The sequence below is a fragment of the Engraulis encrasicolus genome, chromosome 9, assembly GCF_034702125.1.
Source record: "Engraulis encrasicolus isolate BLACKSEA-1 chromosome 9, IST_EnEncr_1.0, whole genome shotgun sequence".
NCBI lineage: Eukaryota > Metazoa > Chordata > Actinopteri > Clupeiformes > Engraulidae > Engraulis > Engraulis encrasicolus.
This window is the reverse complement of record NC_085865.1, coordinates 8,512,310-8,527,309: the sequence shown is the minus strand read 5'-3', so window position 1 is coordinate 8,527,309 and position 15,000 is coordinate 8,512,310. Positions and strand designations below refer to the sequence as shown.

The following is a 15,000-nucleotide window of genomic DNA, read 5'->3' as shown; positions in this document are numbered from 1 at the left end:
ATTTTGTCCTAAGCCCTTTTTGGGAAAGGGTGCCCTCTGCCTGTTAAATACTGAATATCGCAGCCTCTGAAGCACATACAAGCATCAAATAAGTTGCATTTAAAAGCTGTGACCCTCATTTTGCATTAGAATGTGTTCTTTCAGCTCTAGCTTACCCACATTTTGTTTAATAAAACAGCTCAAATCTCAAGAACCTGAATGCAGCGTATATGTCGCTCCAGGACACAATGGGTTAAGGCCTAATTCACACCAGAGCGGGGAAGCGGGTCGGAGTCGGTAGCGATTTTTACCGGTAGTGGCGAAAGTACATGGAAACAGATCTGTCCTTCCACATCAACCGGCGGTAGTCGGGCGGTAGCGGCGCGAGAGACAGCTCCGCTCCGCGCTGCATTTGGAAAACAGAACTCGAGCGGATTTTTTGTACGGCAGAGGCCGGTGGTGTACCATTCAAATGAATGGCAACGTAGTGAATGAACTAGCTTCGTCTGCGGAAGGGTTTTTGAGCGGGACTGGCCGTGCACGCTGACGCTATAGCTGTGAAAGGCCGAGTAGAACACACTGGCCGAAACTAAGCAGAAAGACCTCAGTCGTCTCGTTTCGCTGCCGTTCCGCCACGCTCTAGTGTGAATCTGGCCTAACATGCATTCAGGCAGAGACGTAGCTCCACTCCTAATCTATTATAATGCAGCGAGCGAGGCAGAGCTATAGTTAGTTAGCCATCTGGCTACACAGGCGACCGCTTGGGGCCGTCAGCAGAGACTAAAGGCCCTTTAAACTGCAGCGACAGCAGTGCCGTTTTGTGTAATGAGAATGGCTGCTTTTTGATGGGGAGGCCCCCTATGGAGTCTGAATTGGCCTCTGCCTTCGGGGCAGAGGGGGAGATTAGCGAATTTTGATATGGAGGCACAGATGCCAAAGAGTGGCACTTAGAGTGGCAGTTAAAAGAGGGTTTTTTGCCATTTTGATGTTGCAGTGTTGGTCACGCATGTTGATTCTGTAGAATGTTCTGAAAATGTTACACACAGCGGTCCAACCATGTAGTGGTTGGCGCTGAGCGATATACTGCATAGCGGTCTACTCGTCCACATGTCTACCTGTGAACCTGTGCCGTCTACTACCTTTGTGACTTGTGGCCTATGCATTGCAAATGGTGCCAACCTGTAGGCGGCACTCCAGACATCAGCAGAGACTAAAGGCCCTTTAAACTGTAGCGACAGCAGTGTCTTTGTGCGTGGGCCCCCCGTTGATGGGGGGCCCCCCTATGGAGTCTGAATTGGCCTCTGCCTTCGGGGCAGAGGGGGAGATTAGTGAATTTTGATATGGAGGCACAGATGCAAAGAGTGCCACTTGTGGCAGTTAAAAGAGGGTTTTTTTGCCATTTTGATGTTGCGGTGCTGGTCATGCATATCGATTCTGTAGTATGTTCTGAAAAAGAGTGGCACTTGTGGCTGTTAAAAGAGAGTTCAGTCCTTTTGATGATGCGATGTTCCCTCATGCATGTTGATTGTGGCCCAGACATGGCTCAACCAGCTGGGCACTCAACTGCTACACCGGCGACACATTGTATATTCCGGCCCGAGGTCATTTGCAAATGGCGCCAACCTGTCCATGGCCTCCCTCCAGACAATATTTCACCGTCAGGTGATTGGCACTGAGAGAGGCAGTGCAGAACTGTTTACCTGTCCACCTGCCTACCTGCCCGTCTTTCTGTTTACCTGTCCACCTGTGAGCGTACCTGTCTACCTGTGTGATGGATATATTATGATGCCTACCTGTTCACCTGTCTGTGATGTGCGTACCTGTCTAACCTGTGTAATGGATATATTATGATGCCTACCTGTTCACCTGTCTGTGATGTGCGTACCTGTCTACCTGTGTAATGGATATATTATGATGCCTACCTGTTCACCTGTCTGTGATGAGCGTACCTGTCTGCCTGTGTAAAGGATATATTATGATGCCTACCTGTTCACCTGTCTGTGATGTGTGGAGTGCGTACCTGTCTACCTGTGTGATGGATATATTATGATGCCTACCTGTTCACCTGTCTGTGATGAGCGTACCTGTCTGCACGTGTAAAGGATATATTATGATGCCTACCTGTTCACCTGTCTGTGATGAGCGTACCTGTCTGTCTGTGTAATGGATATATTATGATGCCTACCTGTTCACCTGTCTGTGATGAGCGTACCTGTCTGTCTGTGTAATGGATATATTATGATGCCTACCTGTTCACCTGTCTGTGATGTGCGTACCTGTCTAACCTGTGTAATGGATATATTATGATGCCTACCTGTTCTTGGCGCTCCAGCCAGCGGTCCACCATGGGGTGGTTGGCACTGAGGGAGGAGCGGGCGTTCTCCCGCTGGAACTGGGTGGCCCAGGCCGACGTGTCTCGAGGAAGGCTGCGGTACGAGTTCAGCCCTTTTCCCTGCAGAGAAATCACACAAGAATAAAACATAAGGTGACTAATAAAACAAAACAAAAAACTATTTCATTAAGGAAGAAAAAATCACACAAGAATAAAACATTCAAGATCAAGTTGCAACGAATTGCAGTGTATTTTAAATGCATTTCATATTTTTGAGGTATGTAAGGGACAACATGGAAGGAAACGTATTGGGAAGTAAATCAACAGTCAACAGTTCTTGTATTTATTCAGATTGACACTGGAGAAGGGCCAAACACTGATGCGCACCGTTTCGGTTACTTGTGCAGTAGCCTTTTAGGTAAATCATGTTAAACATAATTTCATTTCAGCCTCAAAGCCTCTTTTCATTTGCTCTAAAACAAAACTCTCAAATGACTTCTGGCATCAGTTAAATGCCACAGAAACCCTAAACAGAGGCAATCCCCAAAGCCCCATCTCCAGCCGAGAGTATGCTTTTACTGTAAAGGGCATCAAATCGTCACAGCGCATATGGCCTGTATATTAGTGTTGTTTATGGCATGCCGTAAATGCAGTGTCTGGACCTATGGAGCCAAGACACTGTTATGGCCTATGGAGCCAAGAGCCTGTTATGGCCCATGCCTGTCTCTCTGTGTCTGAGTCTCTGTGTCCGTGTGTCTCTCACTCTCTCTGTCAGCCCCTCTGTGTGTGTGTGTGTGTGTGTGTGTGTGTGTGTGTGTGTGTGTGTGTGTGTGTGTGTGTGTGTGTGTGTGTGCGTGTGTGTGTGTGTGTGTGTGTCTCTCTCTCTCTCTCTCTCTCTCTCTCTCTCTCTCTCTCTCTCTCTTGCTCTCCCTCCCCCCCTCCCCCCTCTTTGCAGGGTACTGGGGTTCTGGAGTGGAGACAGAGACAGACAGGCGTGTTAGAGAGAGAGAGAGAGAGAGAGAGAGAGAGAGAGAGAGAGAGAGAGAGAGAGAGAGAGAGAGAGAGAGAGAGAGAGGCAGGCGTGTTAAAGAGATACCCATCTCAACATGAGAGTCTCCCCAGTGGGGTAAGCAGCAATACAAAGAAGCCTTTCTCCACCTCTAGACTAGAGTGATATCCATATGGCTTGCTAAAGTGGACATCCACCGTGACCAAGGGGGCCGGATACACGCACACCGGAGAACACTTGAGGGCCACAGAGGAGAAGAAAGGAGGAGAGGATGAGATAGAGAGAAGCGTGGGATGAGATGGAGGAGGAGAAAGAGGGAACGAGGAGGGAGAGGATGAAGAGAAGATGGAGAGAGAGAGGAGGAAGAGGAGGAAGGACAGCAGACAGTGGCCATAAAGAAGAAGACAAAGAGGGAATGGAATGAGATGGCGAGGGACGGCCGTCTGTGTGTGTGTGTGAGAGAGAGAGAGAAAGAGAGTGAGTGAGTGAGTGAGTGAGTGAGTGAGTGAGTGAGTGAGTGAGTGAGTGAGTGAGTGAGTGAGTGAGTGAGTGAGTGAGTGAGTGAGTGAGTGAGCGAGCGAGTGAGCGAGCGAGTGAGCGAGCGAGCGTGCGTGCGTGCAGTCATGTCCATGAACGTGTATGTTAGAATGAGGAAAGGAGCATCTCCTCAAGGTTTAACAGTGCAAGCCTAAACGTGGCACCACTACACTACACTACAGTAGACCAGGCCAGTCAGCTAAGCTGTATGTCAGATGACTCTCTATGTAACTGCCTCCTCCTGCAGGAGCCATTGAAGGGCACTCACACACACACATACACATGCAAGCACACACACACGCACAAACACACGCACGCACGCACGCACGCACACACACACACACACGCACACGCACACACGCACACGCACACACACAAACACACACATCCCCAACACCACAGTATAAAACTGCAGTGCTAATTCAACCCTTAGAGAGTCAATTTAACATCTTGTATAGTATTTGGTCCCAGAGCAGGGCTCGAAATTAACTTTTTTCCTTTGTGTCCCGCAATGGTCCCGGATTCCACTTTGTATTGTCCCGAATGTAACCAGAAGTGTCCCCATTTTTTTCGCGCCTAAATAAGTGGTAAATTATGTCCACGTTCAATTTCATGTGTGATTATGTTTTTTTTTTTTTTTTTGCAGTGCAACTGTGAATTCAGGTCTTTAAGAAAAAATTAGGGTGTGTTAAATCATGAACATCTGTGCCTTATATAGAAAAATGCCTTGAGTAACCGTGCACATTTCGTTTTTCAAGAATATATGAGCATCAGAGACGTGCGGTCAGGGTAGGCAGGGTAGGCAGTGCCTACCCTGGGATAAATGTCTTAAAAATAAAAACTAACACGTGTTTTAAAAAAAATATTCTTCAGAGTTCACATACACAACAATAACATTGATTCAGCATAAATTATGAGCTGTTTAAAGTACAGTATACGCAGGACAACGATCAAAAACCTAAGTAATCGCACGAAGCAAAGCGCTCAGGCTTGGGCAGGTTGCCGTGGCAACGCGCAGTCCCGGCTGGTAGCAGAGACAGGCTGCTGGTAGCCTGTCAAAGCAGAGCTTTCGAATGCCAGCCAGGCAGCCCGGTAAGGCTCGATTTTCCTCTGCCTACCCTGCCTTCAGTGCTGTCAATGTAGAAGTTTGCGCATGCGTATTAAGTTGTCACATAGCTTGTCAATGGGACTAAAAGCAGAGCCTTTAGACTGTGGCGGGAGTATGTGAGCCAATCACAGCTGCCAACATGAAAAATTGTTACAATTCAGGAAGCCTTCCTGCTATAAGTATGATAGCAACAACAGCTAGCAAGGTACGGCTTGTTCAAACTCTAGCCGTACAGAAAACATGGCAGTCTTTGGCGTTTTGCCTTTATTACAAAAAAAAAAAAAAAAATCAGAGAAGGAGCAAGAAAGATGGTTCAGATGACAGGAAAAAGCTTAGCCGTTTGCAATCGCTGCATTGTGGAAATATTCAACATCAGATGGGTAGCAGCTTCAAGTAGTTTGAACACACTGGGACAAAATATCTTCATCATGTCAACCACCCCGGGCTTTTAATGGAACTAACTTGCATGGAAAACATACTCGTGATTCTGCTTTAAGGTAAGATTCATCTAATTATTAAGCTGTGGGTAGCCAAATTTTAACATGAACATGCTCAAGTTTGTCGTGGTGCCTTTTGTTGATGGGCCAGGGAGGTGTTGACATTGAAGATTGGTTGTGCTGTGGACACGAATAGACTGTGTGTGTGTTATTATGGACGCGAGATTGTTTTTTGAGCGTACGACATGACTTCATTTTCCTAATTTATTATGATGATGACTTAATACGCGATGCGTGAGGTGTGTGGAGCCTGTTAGCAAGTTGACGTGCAGCTGTGTTCTTTTGAAGTGCGCGGTGTACGAGATCAACGTTGGGCTCGCTCGAGTGACTGGGATGGGTGCTCACCTCACTCAGAAATTGACTTGATTTGAAACACCGTGCACAACCGTTGCTGAAGTGTTTGAGAATACAATCACGCACAAGAATGAGTCTCAGAAGTGTTTTCGTTGGTTTACTCGATGGAGGCCTACCAGTATTGTCTGAATGCACCGCTCATGTTTGTTGAGTTCGCAAGCAACCCGCCCCCTTGCCAACTTTCCTTCTTGTCTGAGTGTTTGATTAGCAGCACAAAATGCGTCAATGAAGCCGGAGCTGTTACCTAGGTTGGTTTATTGCTAAATGTAAATCGTTTCCCCTCACATGCTATGGTGTGATTCACTTTGGTGAACTAGACATTTTATCTTCTAAACAAAGTAGGCTACACTGCCACCCTGCATCCTCCATGTGAAACACCCTGGCATTTGCAACAGAATAAACAGAAGAGGAGCAAAGTCAACTGCTAAAGCCAAAAGTTAAAGCTTTCCCCCCAAAATGCTGTGATGTTGTAGCTTTCTAAATTATTGTAAAATGTAGGCAGAGTGTACAGAGTAGGCTATGGGTCCTTGAGCTACCAATTTGGCAATTTGACAAAAAAAAGTCTAGCTGGCCTTTTCAACAAATTGAAATTATGCATTTTCACTTATTGTTTCAGATGTAAGGTCTACTGACAATGTCCATATGTCTAATAGTTTAGCCTATTTACTTATTTAGTTATTAGAGCTGTGGTGGCTAAGCACTGATGGCATTTTATCTTATAGCCTACTTTATATTTACAGTATTTAGAGAAACATAGGCCTACTAATTTGTTGCACATTAAAGACCTTATCAGCATATAGTGAATAGGTAAATAGGCCTAGTTGCCGATCCAAGGTTGTGGCATAAGGCATGAAATGGGACTATTTGTTCAAAGTTTTTAGTCTTTTATAAAAGTTTCTAGCTGATAGTGACTCTCCAGATTTGGTTAAAATGCAGGAAATTGCATCTAAGAAATACATTTTTTTCTGGTGGAGGACCCCCAGACCCCGCGCTAAAAAATACACAAAAAATATGTATTTTCTATATTTACTGCCTACCCTACCATACCCCTCACTGCACGTCACTGATGAGCATGGTGATATGAGGAAATCTGCATTCAATGACATTATATTTGTCAAACTGATTGCTTTATGCACCAATATAGCCTACCCATCATGTAGGCTATTGTAGACTCTATTGCAGCCAGCCTGTTACTCTGTTGTAGCCTATTTAGCCTACAGAAAAAAAACAGCTTTCATTTAGTCTACTACATATCAATAACAATTCAGTGTCTGTTTAGCTTTAGTTAAAAAGTGGCAATAGTTTAACCTAGTCTGACTTTGGCCACTGGTTGTGATGGGCATGCCGGTGGAAGATAGCCAGGCCGTGCCCTCCTAGTGATGTAACAGCTTCAGCCAGTCTCGAAGAGATGTGAAAGTCGATGATAATCAGGCTAGGTGGAAGAAGATGCGGTAGGTTTTGGGGCCGCATTAGGAGTATGACAACGCATTGCAAGACGTTTCCTTTCCGCTTTAAATTCACTTGACATTGACATCAAGACAATTTGATAAGTTAACCTAAAAATAAATGCACAAGAGAAAAAACTACGACCGCACACTTAGGCCTACCTCACTTTCGAGAAAGAGAGGGGGATAGGCTAGCATGGAGAGGGAGGGGAGGGGGAGAAAGAGAGGGATTGGAGAGAAATGCGCTGGCAATGCTGTAAAATTGAAGCGCGTTCTTCGTGCTTGTAATCAATGAAGTCAAGGTGGACTTTTTCCCTTTTCAATTAGACCTTGGCTAATAGGCATTTCTGCTTTTACCAGCACAGAAACAATAACACGGATAGCCTACTTCAACATTAATTAAATAACTGCGTTTGTATGACAATGTTCAGAATATAGCGCCTTCATTTCCAGCCACATTTGAATGAAACTACTTGACGTTCTTGGCTAACAACTACCTCTGTTAGCTTGCTTGCCGTTTCCCTTTGTTAATGAAAAGTAATTTACAGGCAGTTTCTGATATGTATGAATGAGGGTTAATCTACTTTAGAGCCAGCTCGCGTTTCTGGTGTTTTGGGCAGATAGCACGCGACAGGTGGGCACAGACAACTGCGCATTGTTTGGGGCTGTTGCTTTGCTTACCTGAAATATTAGCAAAACCGAACTCCATTCCTCTCACAGCTTAACCATGTCTACTGGAATATATCCTTGTTGGCTTGAAAAATCAACAATCCAGAGCCCGTTTTCTCTGAGAGCATTTCTAGTTCAGGGTGAAATGGCATAACCAACGGGACAACCTCTCAGCAGCAGTCCGAAGAAACACGCGCTTGCAGTCGCAGCTGCGAAATCTTAATCAACATTCTAGAACACAATGCGGACGTTTATAGGAAAGTTTTCTGTTGCTATTTTCGCTGATGGTTGGTGTTGAGTTAGGCTAATGTCCCAGTGTGATGGCTTTGCAAATATAATAGCCTACTTTTTGAATCTTTTCATTTATATTTTTGGACGGTCCCGGCATTGTCCCAGAAATGATAACTTTGTGTCCCCACAACATTTTTTATGGTCCCCGGGACGTCGGGACACCGTTAATTTCGAGCCCTGCCCCAGATAGACTGAAGGCCAAGACGGTCTATCTTGCTTAGTTATCGAAATTATAATTACCCTGCAGGAGGCAAGCCCATTTTTTAACAGAAATTGTATAACATCCTTAGTTTCACATAGCCGGTTGTTTCCCACTCGAAATGTTGCGTGTTTTTGAGGAAATTGTGATTAATGTAGCGAAAATTATTACTAACGTATCCTGAGGTGCGGTCCAATCCAAAGGCCGGTTGCTACACATCCACCAATGGCATTTTCCGGCGAGTTAACGTCACACCAGGAAGTGAACGTTCTCGTCTTGTGTGAACGTGTGAAGTCTTCACGGAGAAACTTTCAGGTAAGACTTCATAATGTTTCATAATGACTACACATTTGATATATGTATTTCAATTGTTGTATTGTTGTAAATCATTAATGCTACAACTCTTCTGCCGCCATTGTTGTTGGTCATAACGTCGATGGTCATGTGCCAGCTGCCCAGGGTGATATGGGGGTAAACTCTGCCGACAGCTGGCAAGCTCTACCTGTTATTTCATTTCAGCAGATAGTCTGAGCACATAAACTAGAATAGTTCTAGGTTTGTGGCGTGCACCTGCAAAATAGTTCTAGGTTTGTGGCGTGCACCTGCAAAATGCATCATTCCTCCTCACTTATTGTTTATATTGTAGGGTGACTCTGTTGGCAGAATTTATGTTGAGACATTGCTTAATATAATTCGCGGAGGTCATTTTCGTACCGCGAAATTTTGCGCGAGCAACCCGCGAGGTTATAGTTTAATGTTTTATCTGTCGTCTTAATATTGTGCATATTCATACTTGGGCTGTTGACATGCGAAAGTTGAATGCACCCATATGCTGAACTTAAGTTAGATGTTTGTCATTGTGCTAATGGACCTTTAGATCAGGCCATTTCATATTTGTCTCTAAACTATGGAGGCCAATTTCATGTCGTCGTTCCTTTTAGGAGTAATGTTCTCCCTTGTGTTGTTTTCTGTCATTGCAGAAGCAATGTCCCAACAAGAATCTGCCAGTAGGCTAGCCTACCACATGTAAGTACACACACTCCCAGTAAGAAAGCAAATTTACATCTATCAATACATTGTGCAGTTTTAGTCTGTTAATGTGACTATTACCAGTCAAGTAGGCCTACCCAGATTGTGCAGATGTAAGCTTACCACTCTGTTGCGGATAAGCACATTTCTCCTTGGGAACTCAGAGCCTTGGAAGTACTGTAAATTGTCTTGTGAATGTGGTCTTTGGTAATTTTTCAAATACTACCTTTACAATATGCTTCCTGATTCTAGACCTGAGATCCAATTCCTCTGTAAAGCTATTATTGTTATATTTAATAAAATACAAGACTATTGTCCATATCCATGGCTGTAGCATACAGGTCGAGTGCCATTCAATGAAATATACCTCATTCAGTATCTATTTACTGGATATTCATACCATGCTGACATTTTTTAACCCCAAAACCTGTCACTATTATACAAGTTCAGCTACTTATTAAAGTTGTTTGCATACAAAATGGATATTGTTCTCATTACCCTCCATGTGCCTTTTTTGTACCTCTCTGAACAGTACACCTCAGCAGGCAAGGGCCACTCCTGGATAAGGATTTGAGCCACTGTCACGACTGCCATCTACACTATATTACACACGTGAGTCATTATCATAAGCCTGGTTCTAGCAATCCATAGCCTTGCCCTGTGTGGCTCTTATGAGGTGAAGATAAACAAAATGTAACCAAGTGATTTGTACAAATAATGTCCCAAGCATAATAAACCTAACACATCAGTAAGTGAGACTGAAATTAGGCCTACACTTAGGTATAGAATCAGGAAGCATAATGTAAAGGGTAGTATTTTAAAAGGTACCAAAGATTACATTCACAAGACAAAAACTGTAACATCTAAGACCTATTTCCTGAGTCAAGCGATCAAGGGACTGGAGGCTTGGAGACATTGAAAATGGACTAGCTCTTAAACGCATTTGCTCCAGACATACTTCTGTAACTTTTCGGCTAGGCCTACTCTTACAAGCCATGCGTGCGGTGCACCTCCTTTTTCATTACCTTGCTTTGAGTGATCACATAGCCTACTTGTTTTGAGAGAAGGCTCACAACTATAGTCGCAGATTGCATGTTGCAAGACTGTTCAACTTGTATGTAATAGTCATTTCCCCCCTGTCATTAGGCCTACGTTTAAATTACAACGTGATGAATGAAGTGAGTGACATGAGAATGGGACTCGCTAGCTAGTTCTAAGCTAATATTACTCAACTACCCTTCAAGATTTCATTACCGTTATATATTGATATTCGCCACAGTTATTGATCAGCAGTTCTTTTCATGGGTTATGTTTCAGTGAAAATCAAGGTTTCTTTATTGACACTTCCCACGGAGATTCTTTAAGTATATGAGTACAAGAGTACAGCCAGACAGAGAGGAAAAAAGTCCCCAACACGAATGCTCCAGACAGCGCGTAAATGCTTCAGACTGTGGAACCCGAGGACGTTTATGCCTTGTTGTCACGGAGACGCGCAATTTCGCTGTAGTTGTCCTGAGTAAATGCCTGTTCAAAAATGAGACGCTTTAAAACGATATTTTCGCTAAATGTGCGCGAAACAAAGGTGGAAACAAATCAAATACTACTTTCCGGGTTTTTATAATGCTATACTCAAAAAATGGGCTTGCATCTTTGATGGTAACTATTGAATTGACATTTTTGGGGTCCGGCCTTCAGTCTAAGAGTACTCATGAGTTAACATTTTTTGGCAGCAGCAGAAGGGGGAAATAGGTGGAGATTTTACAGTTCTGGAGGCCATGAATCAAGTGGAAACCCCAACAGAGCGATGTTTGGGCCAGGTAAGCATGCATGCCTTCACGACCACCACTGCAAAGTGCATCAGTCTGACTACACTACACTACGTACACTACACTGGGTCTACTGTTGTGCTGCCTGGTGGCTGGGGAGTAGGGCTGCACGATATTAGAAAAATATGCGATACACGACATCATGACTGTAAACTGCGATATCGATATTACCGTATTGGCCCGAATATAAGACGTGGTTTTTGTTCTAAAAATAGTGCTCTAAAAAGGGGGGTCGTCTTATTTCCACGCGCTAGAGAAAAATGTAAAAAAAATTAAATAAATTAACTTAACCTGAATGCGACCATTAGTCTATGCTTCACAACAATGCCACAAAACTCAATAATGTATGGGTTAAGAGATTGTTTTGTCTATATCAAATTTGCAGATGCTTGTTTCGTTATGACTGTTGCACTCTATCAACTGTCAATGTCAACGCGATGCGGACGACAGTGCAAGGGGAAAAACACAAGTCAATCGCGGCTCGTTACTCTGCTTTTATTTGTGTTTGGTTTTACAGTCTCATCAGGAAAGCTTTGGTCGTTCTCTCTGGTCAGCCGACAACACCACTAGAAATAAAGAAATGAAGGGTGATTTGACGAACAACCTGTAGGCTAAGTTTTGGATGCTGTCATCAGCCAATCAATGGTCATCTGTGTGTGTGCGAGACAGCGGCACCTTTGACAAGCGGTGCCTTTGACAAGCGGTGCATTTGACGATATGCCTCGCAACGATGCAGCAACACAGAATAATGGTTAGGGCAAGAGATTGTCTTGTTCATATAAAATCACTAGGAGTTTTACCCTTGCTACGAAATGAATATCAATCGGACTTCTAATGTCAACGTGGTTCTGATAGGCAGCGCATCGGTTTCAAGTGCAATGCGTCAATCTGCCTTTGGTCACGTTCGATTTCTACAGTCCAACGGAAAACTTTGGATGCATAAAATGAACGGCGATTTGGCGAGACGGCTGCTGGTTAGATATTGCTGTCAACTAAGCATTTTGCAAAATCTGTGCATTGCACAATAGATTGCCTATCTCTACTGGTTGCCTGGCTGGCGCAGACTAATGCTCTGAGTGTATAGGCTATGTTGCGTTGCACGTTAACCCCTTAAGACGCGGCTTTATACATTTGTTGTTACCAGTATGGTAATGACCAAGTCGTGGTGCATTACCAAAGGGCCTGTGTTGTGTCATTGTATTGTAGTGCTATGGTAGTTACATTTCAATGACTATTACAGCGTGCCACTGGAGGTACGGCACGCATTAAGGGGCTAAACAGGCGGGCCCAGGCGGCTGTAGCCTGTAGGTGCCTATTGGCGCTTGACAGGTGAAGTGAGTAAAGAAAGGAAAAGGATATGAGTAGCCATCTGTGATCTTATATCATGGAAATTCCATGAAGATTATATTGTGAAATTTGTTCTTTGTAAAAAGCCTCAGATTTTCCAACAAATTAAAAACTGCATTTTGAGAAAAGTTTACAATGTGAAACAAAATTAAGTCTTCAAAAAACTTTTTTCCCCAAAACATGAGCCTGAAAATGGGGGGTCATCTTATAATCAGGATCGTCTTATATTCGGGCTAATACGGTACTCACGATGTTTAATATACATATATTTTCCCCTCTCTACTTGCCATTCTACATTTTATCATGTATAAAACAACTGAGAGTAATGTGATATTTCCAACATTATGTTTGATGAGGAAAAAACACAGCTATTATACAGCATCAACTTAAAATGCCAAAGTTTTTAATACATTTTAACCTTTTCACCAAATTTGCTGTTATTAAAAATTAAACACTGTTTGCGATACGTGCGCAACTTTTGCGATACGTGTATCGTAAGCAGCTATATCGCGATATCGATACATTTTTGATATATTGTGCAGCCCTACTGGGGAGGGCTGCGAAACAGCTCCAATTCAAACTGTGACTGTAAACGCCTCCCCCGCACACTGCTCTCCATCACAGCCTGGTGTCTCATTGCACAACCGCGGCGTCCGTTCTCTATTAGTTTAGATTGCATTGTTTTCAAGCAGTGTTTCTCAAACTTTTTCAGTGCAAGGACCAGAAAAACCAGTCAGGGTGGGACCACTAATTTCCTAATTTGAAACTACTAATTCCGATGCAGATCACTTACTTTTTATTCACATTAAAAGCCTGTGTTATTGCGGTGAATATATGATTTCAGCTATGTTATCTTTGTAATAATGTTACAAATATAGCCTACAGTTACCTTGTATTGGAAAAGTTGAAATCCCCCAGCAGACCACCTGATCTCTGCTGCAGACCACCAGTGGTGCCCGGACCACACGTTGAGAACCGCTGCTCTAAAGCACAGGCGACATCCAGCATCTTAACAGTCACAGTCACATGGTGTGTTCCATTATTCGCCCTCTGTACTGTGTACCTTGTTTGAGTGCAGTGAAGTACCCTTTCCACCCTCCGCGATTCACGAGGCAAGTACATTCCGATTCCCGTTCTGTCTGATACACTTAACGGAAATGACGGTTGGTCGCGTGTCATCCGAGTTTACCAACCGCCAATATGCAATTCATCACGGAAGGCACTGTTCGTTATGCTGACACTTTTTAAAGTTACCCCTGCCTCTAACACACATGCCGATTGTCTTTGGAATCAAAACTATGCTGTTATCACAGATATTCAGCCGTTTGACAGATCTGACACTCAACTACGTAACAAACATGGCGGCCGATGAGTGCGAAAAGTGTACAGTAACTCCACACAGTTTGAGGGCGTTATCCGGGCAGTTTACAGTACACTTTACCATCACGATTAGAAATGGAACACCCTGCGTACTCAAACACAGTGCGGAAAGGGCGGACAGTACGAGTATTGGAACGTATCAACAGCCACAGTCACCAAGGCAAGCGGGCACGCAACTCAACTCAACTCTGCTGCTAAGGTGAAGTCCATTACAGCTCGGGTCTATTTCAGATTGCTCTGCTCTGCTCTGCTCTGGAAACAGCCTTGACAGCCAGGCTAGAGTGCTGGAGAGGAGAGTGGGTCTACAGTCTATTACAATGAGAGTGAGTCCCGGCTACTTTTCTGAATTAGGCTCTCAACTTGACTTTGGCACAGCACAGATTTCAGAAATGAAGAGAGCTGCACAGTGCTGTGGCTGTGACTGTCATTTCAGTAGCAGACTGTCAAGTAGTAGTGGTACGGTAGTAGTCCTAGTATTCTTCTCACCTTTCTCTACAGGCTGATGGGTAGTAGTAGTAGAAGTAGTAGTAGTAGTAGTAGTAGAGGTGGTAGTAGTAGTAGTAGTAGTAGTAGTAGTGGTAGTGGTAGCAGTAATAGTAGCAGCAGTAGTAGTAATGGTAGTAGTAGTAGTAACAGTAGTAGTAGTAGCAGCAGTAGTAGTTGTAGCAGCAGCAGTAGTAGTAACAGTAGGCCTAGTAGTAGTAGCAGTAGCAGTAGTAGCAGTAGCAGTAGTAGTAACAGTAGGCCTAGTAGTAGCAGCAGTAGTAGCAGCAGTAGTAGTAGCAGTAGCAGTAGCAGTAGCAGTAGCAGTAGTAGTAGTAGTAGTAGTAGTAGTAGTAGTAGCAGCAGCAGCAGCAGCAGTAGTAGTAGTAGTAGTAGTAGTAGTAGTAGTGGTAGTAGTAGTAGTAGTAGTAGTAGTAGCAGTAGTAGTAGTAGTAGTAGCAGCAGCAGCAGCAGTAGTAGTAGTAGTAGTAGTAGTAGTAGTAGTAGTAGTAGTA

At 43.9% G+C, this 15,000-nt stretch overlaps 1 protein-coding gene and 1 long non-coding RNA gene across 6 annotated transcripts in view; one reads left to right on the top strand and one right to left on the bottom strand.

Moving 5' to 3' along the window:
• pard3aa (par-3 family cell polarity regulator alpha, a) overlaps positions 1-15,000 on the bottom strand; it is a 657,729-nt gene that overhangs the window by 472,460 nt on the left and 170,269 nt on the right. For all 5 annotated transcript variants that reach the window (XR_010036106.1, XM_063206446.1, XM_063206444.1 and 2 more), the window contains exon 5: positions 2,294-2,431. Coding sequence is in view for 4 of the 5 variants with exons in the window: in XM_063206446.1 (XP_063062516.1) it covers positions 2,294-2,431 (138 nt within the window). In the remaining variant the exon portion in view is untranslated. The remainder of the gene's footprint in view (positions 1-2,293; positions 2,432-15,000) is intronic.
• LOC134455417 (uncharacterized) lies at positions 8,622-10,059 on the top strand. Its single transcript, XR_010036107.1, has 3 exons — positions 8,622-8,735; positions 9,401-9,446; positions 9,982-10,059. It is a non-coding gene; the product is annotated as an uncharacterized LOC134455417 (long non-coding RNA).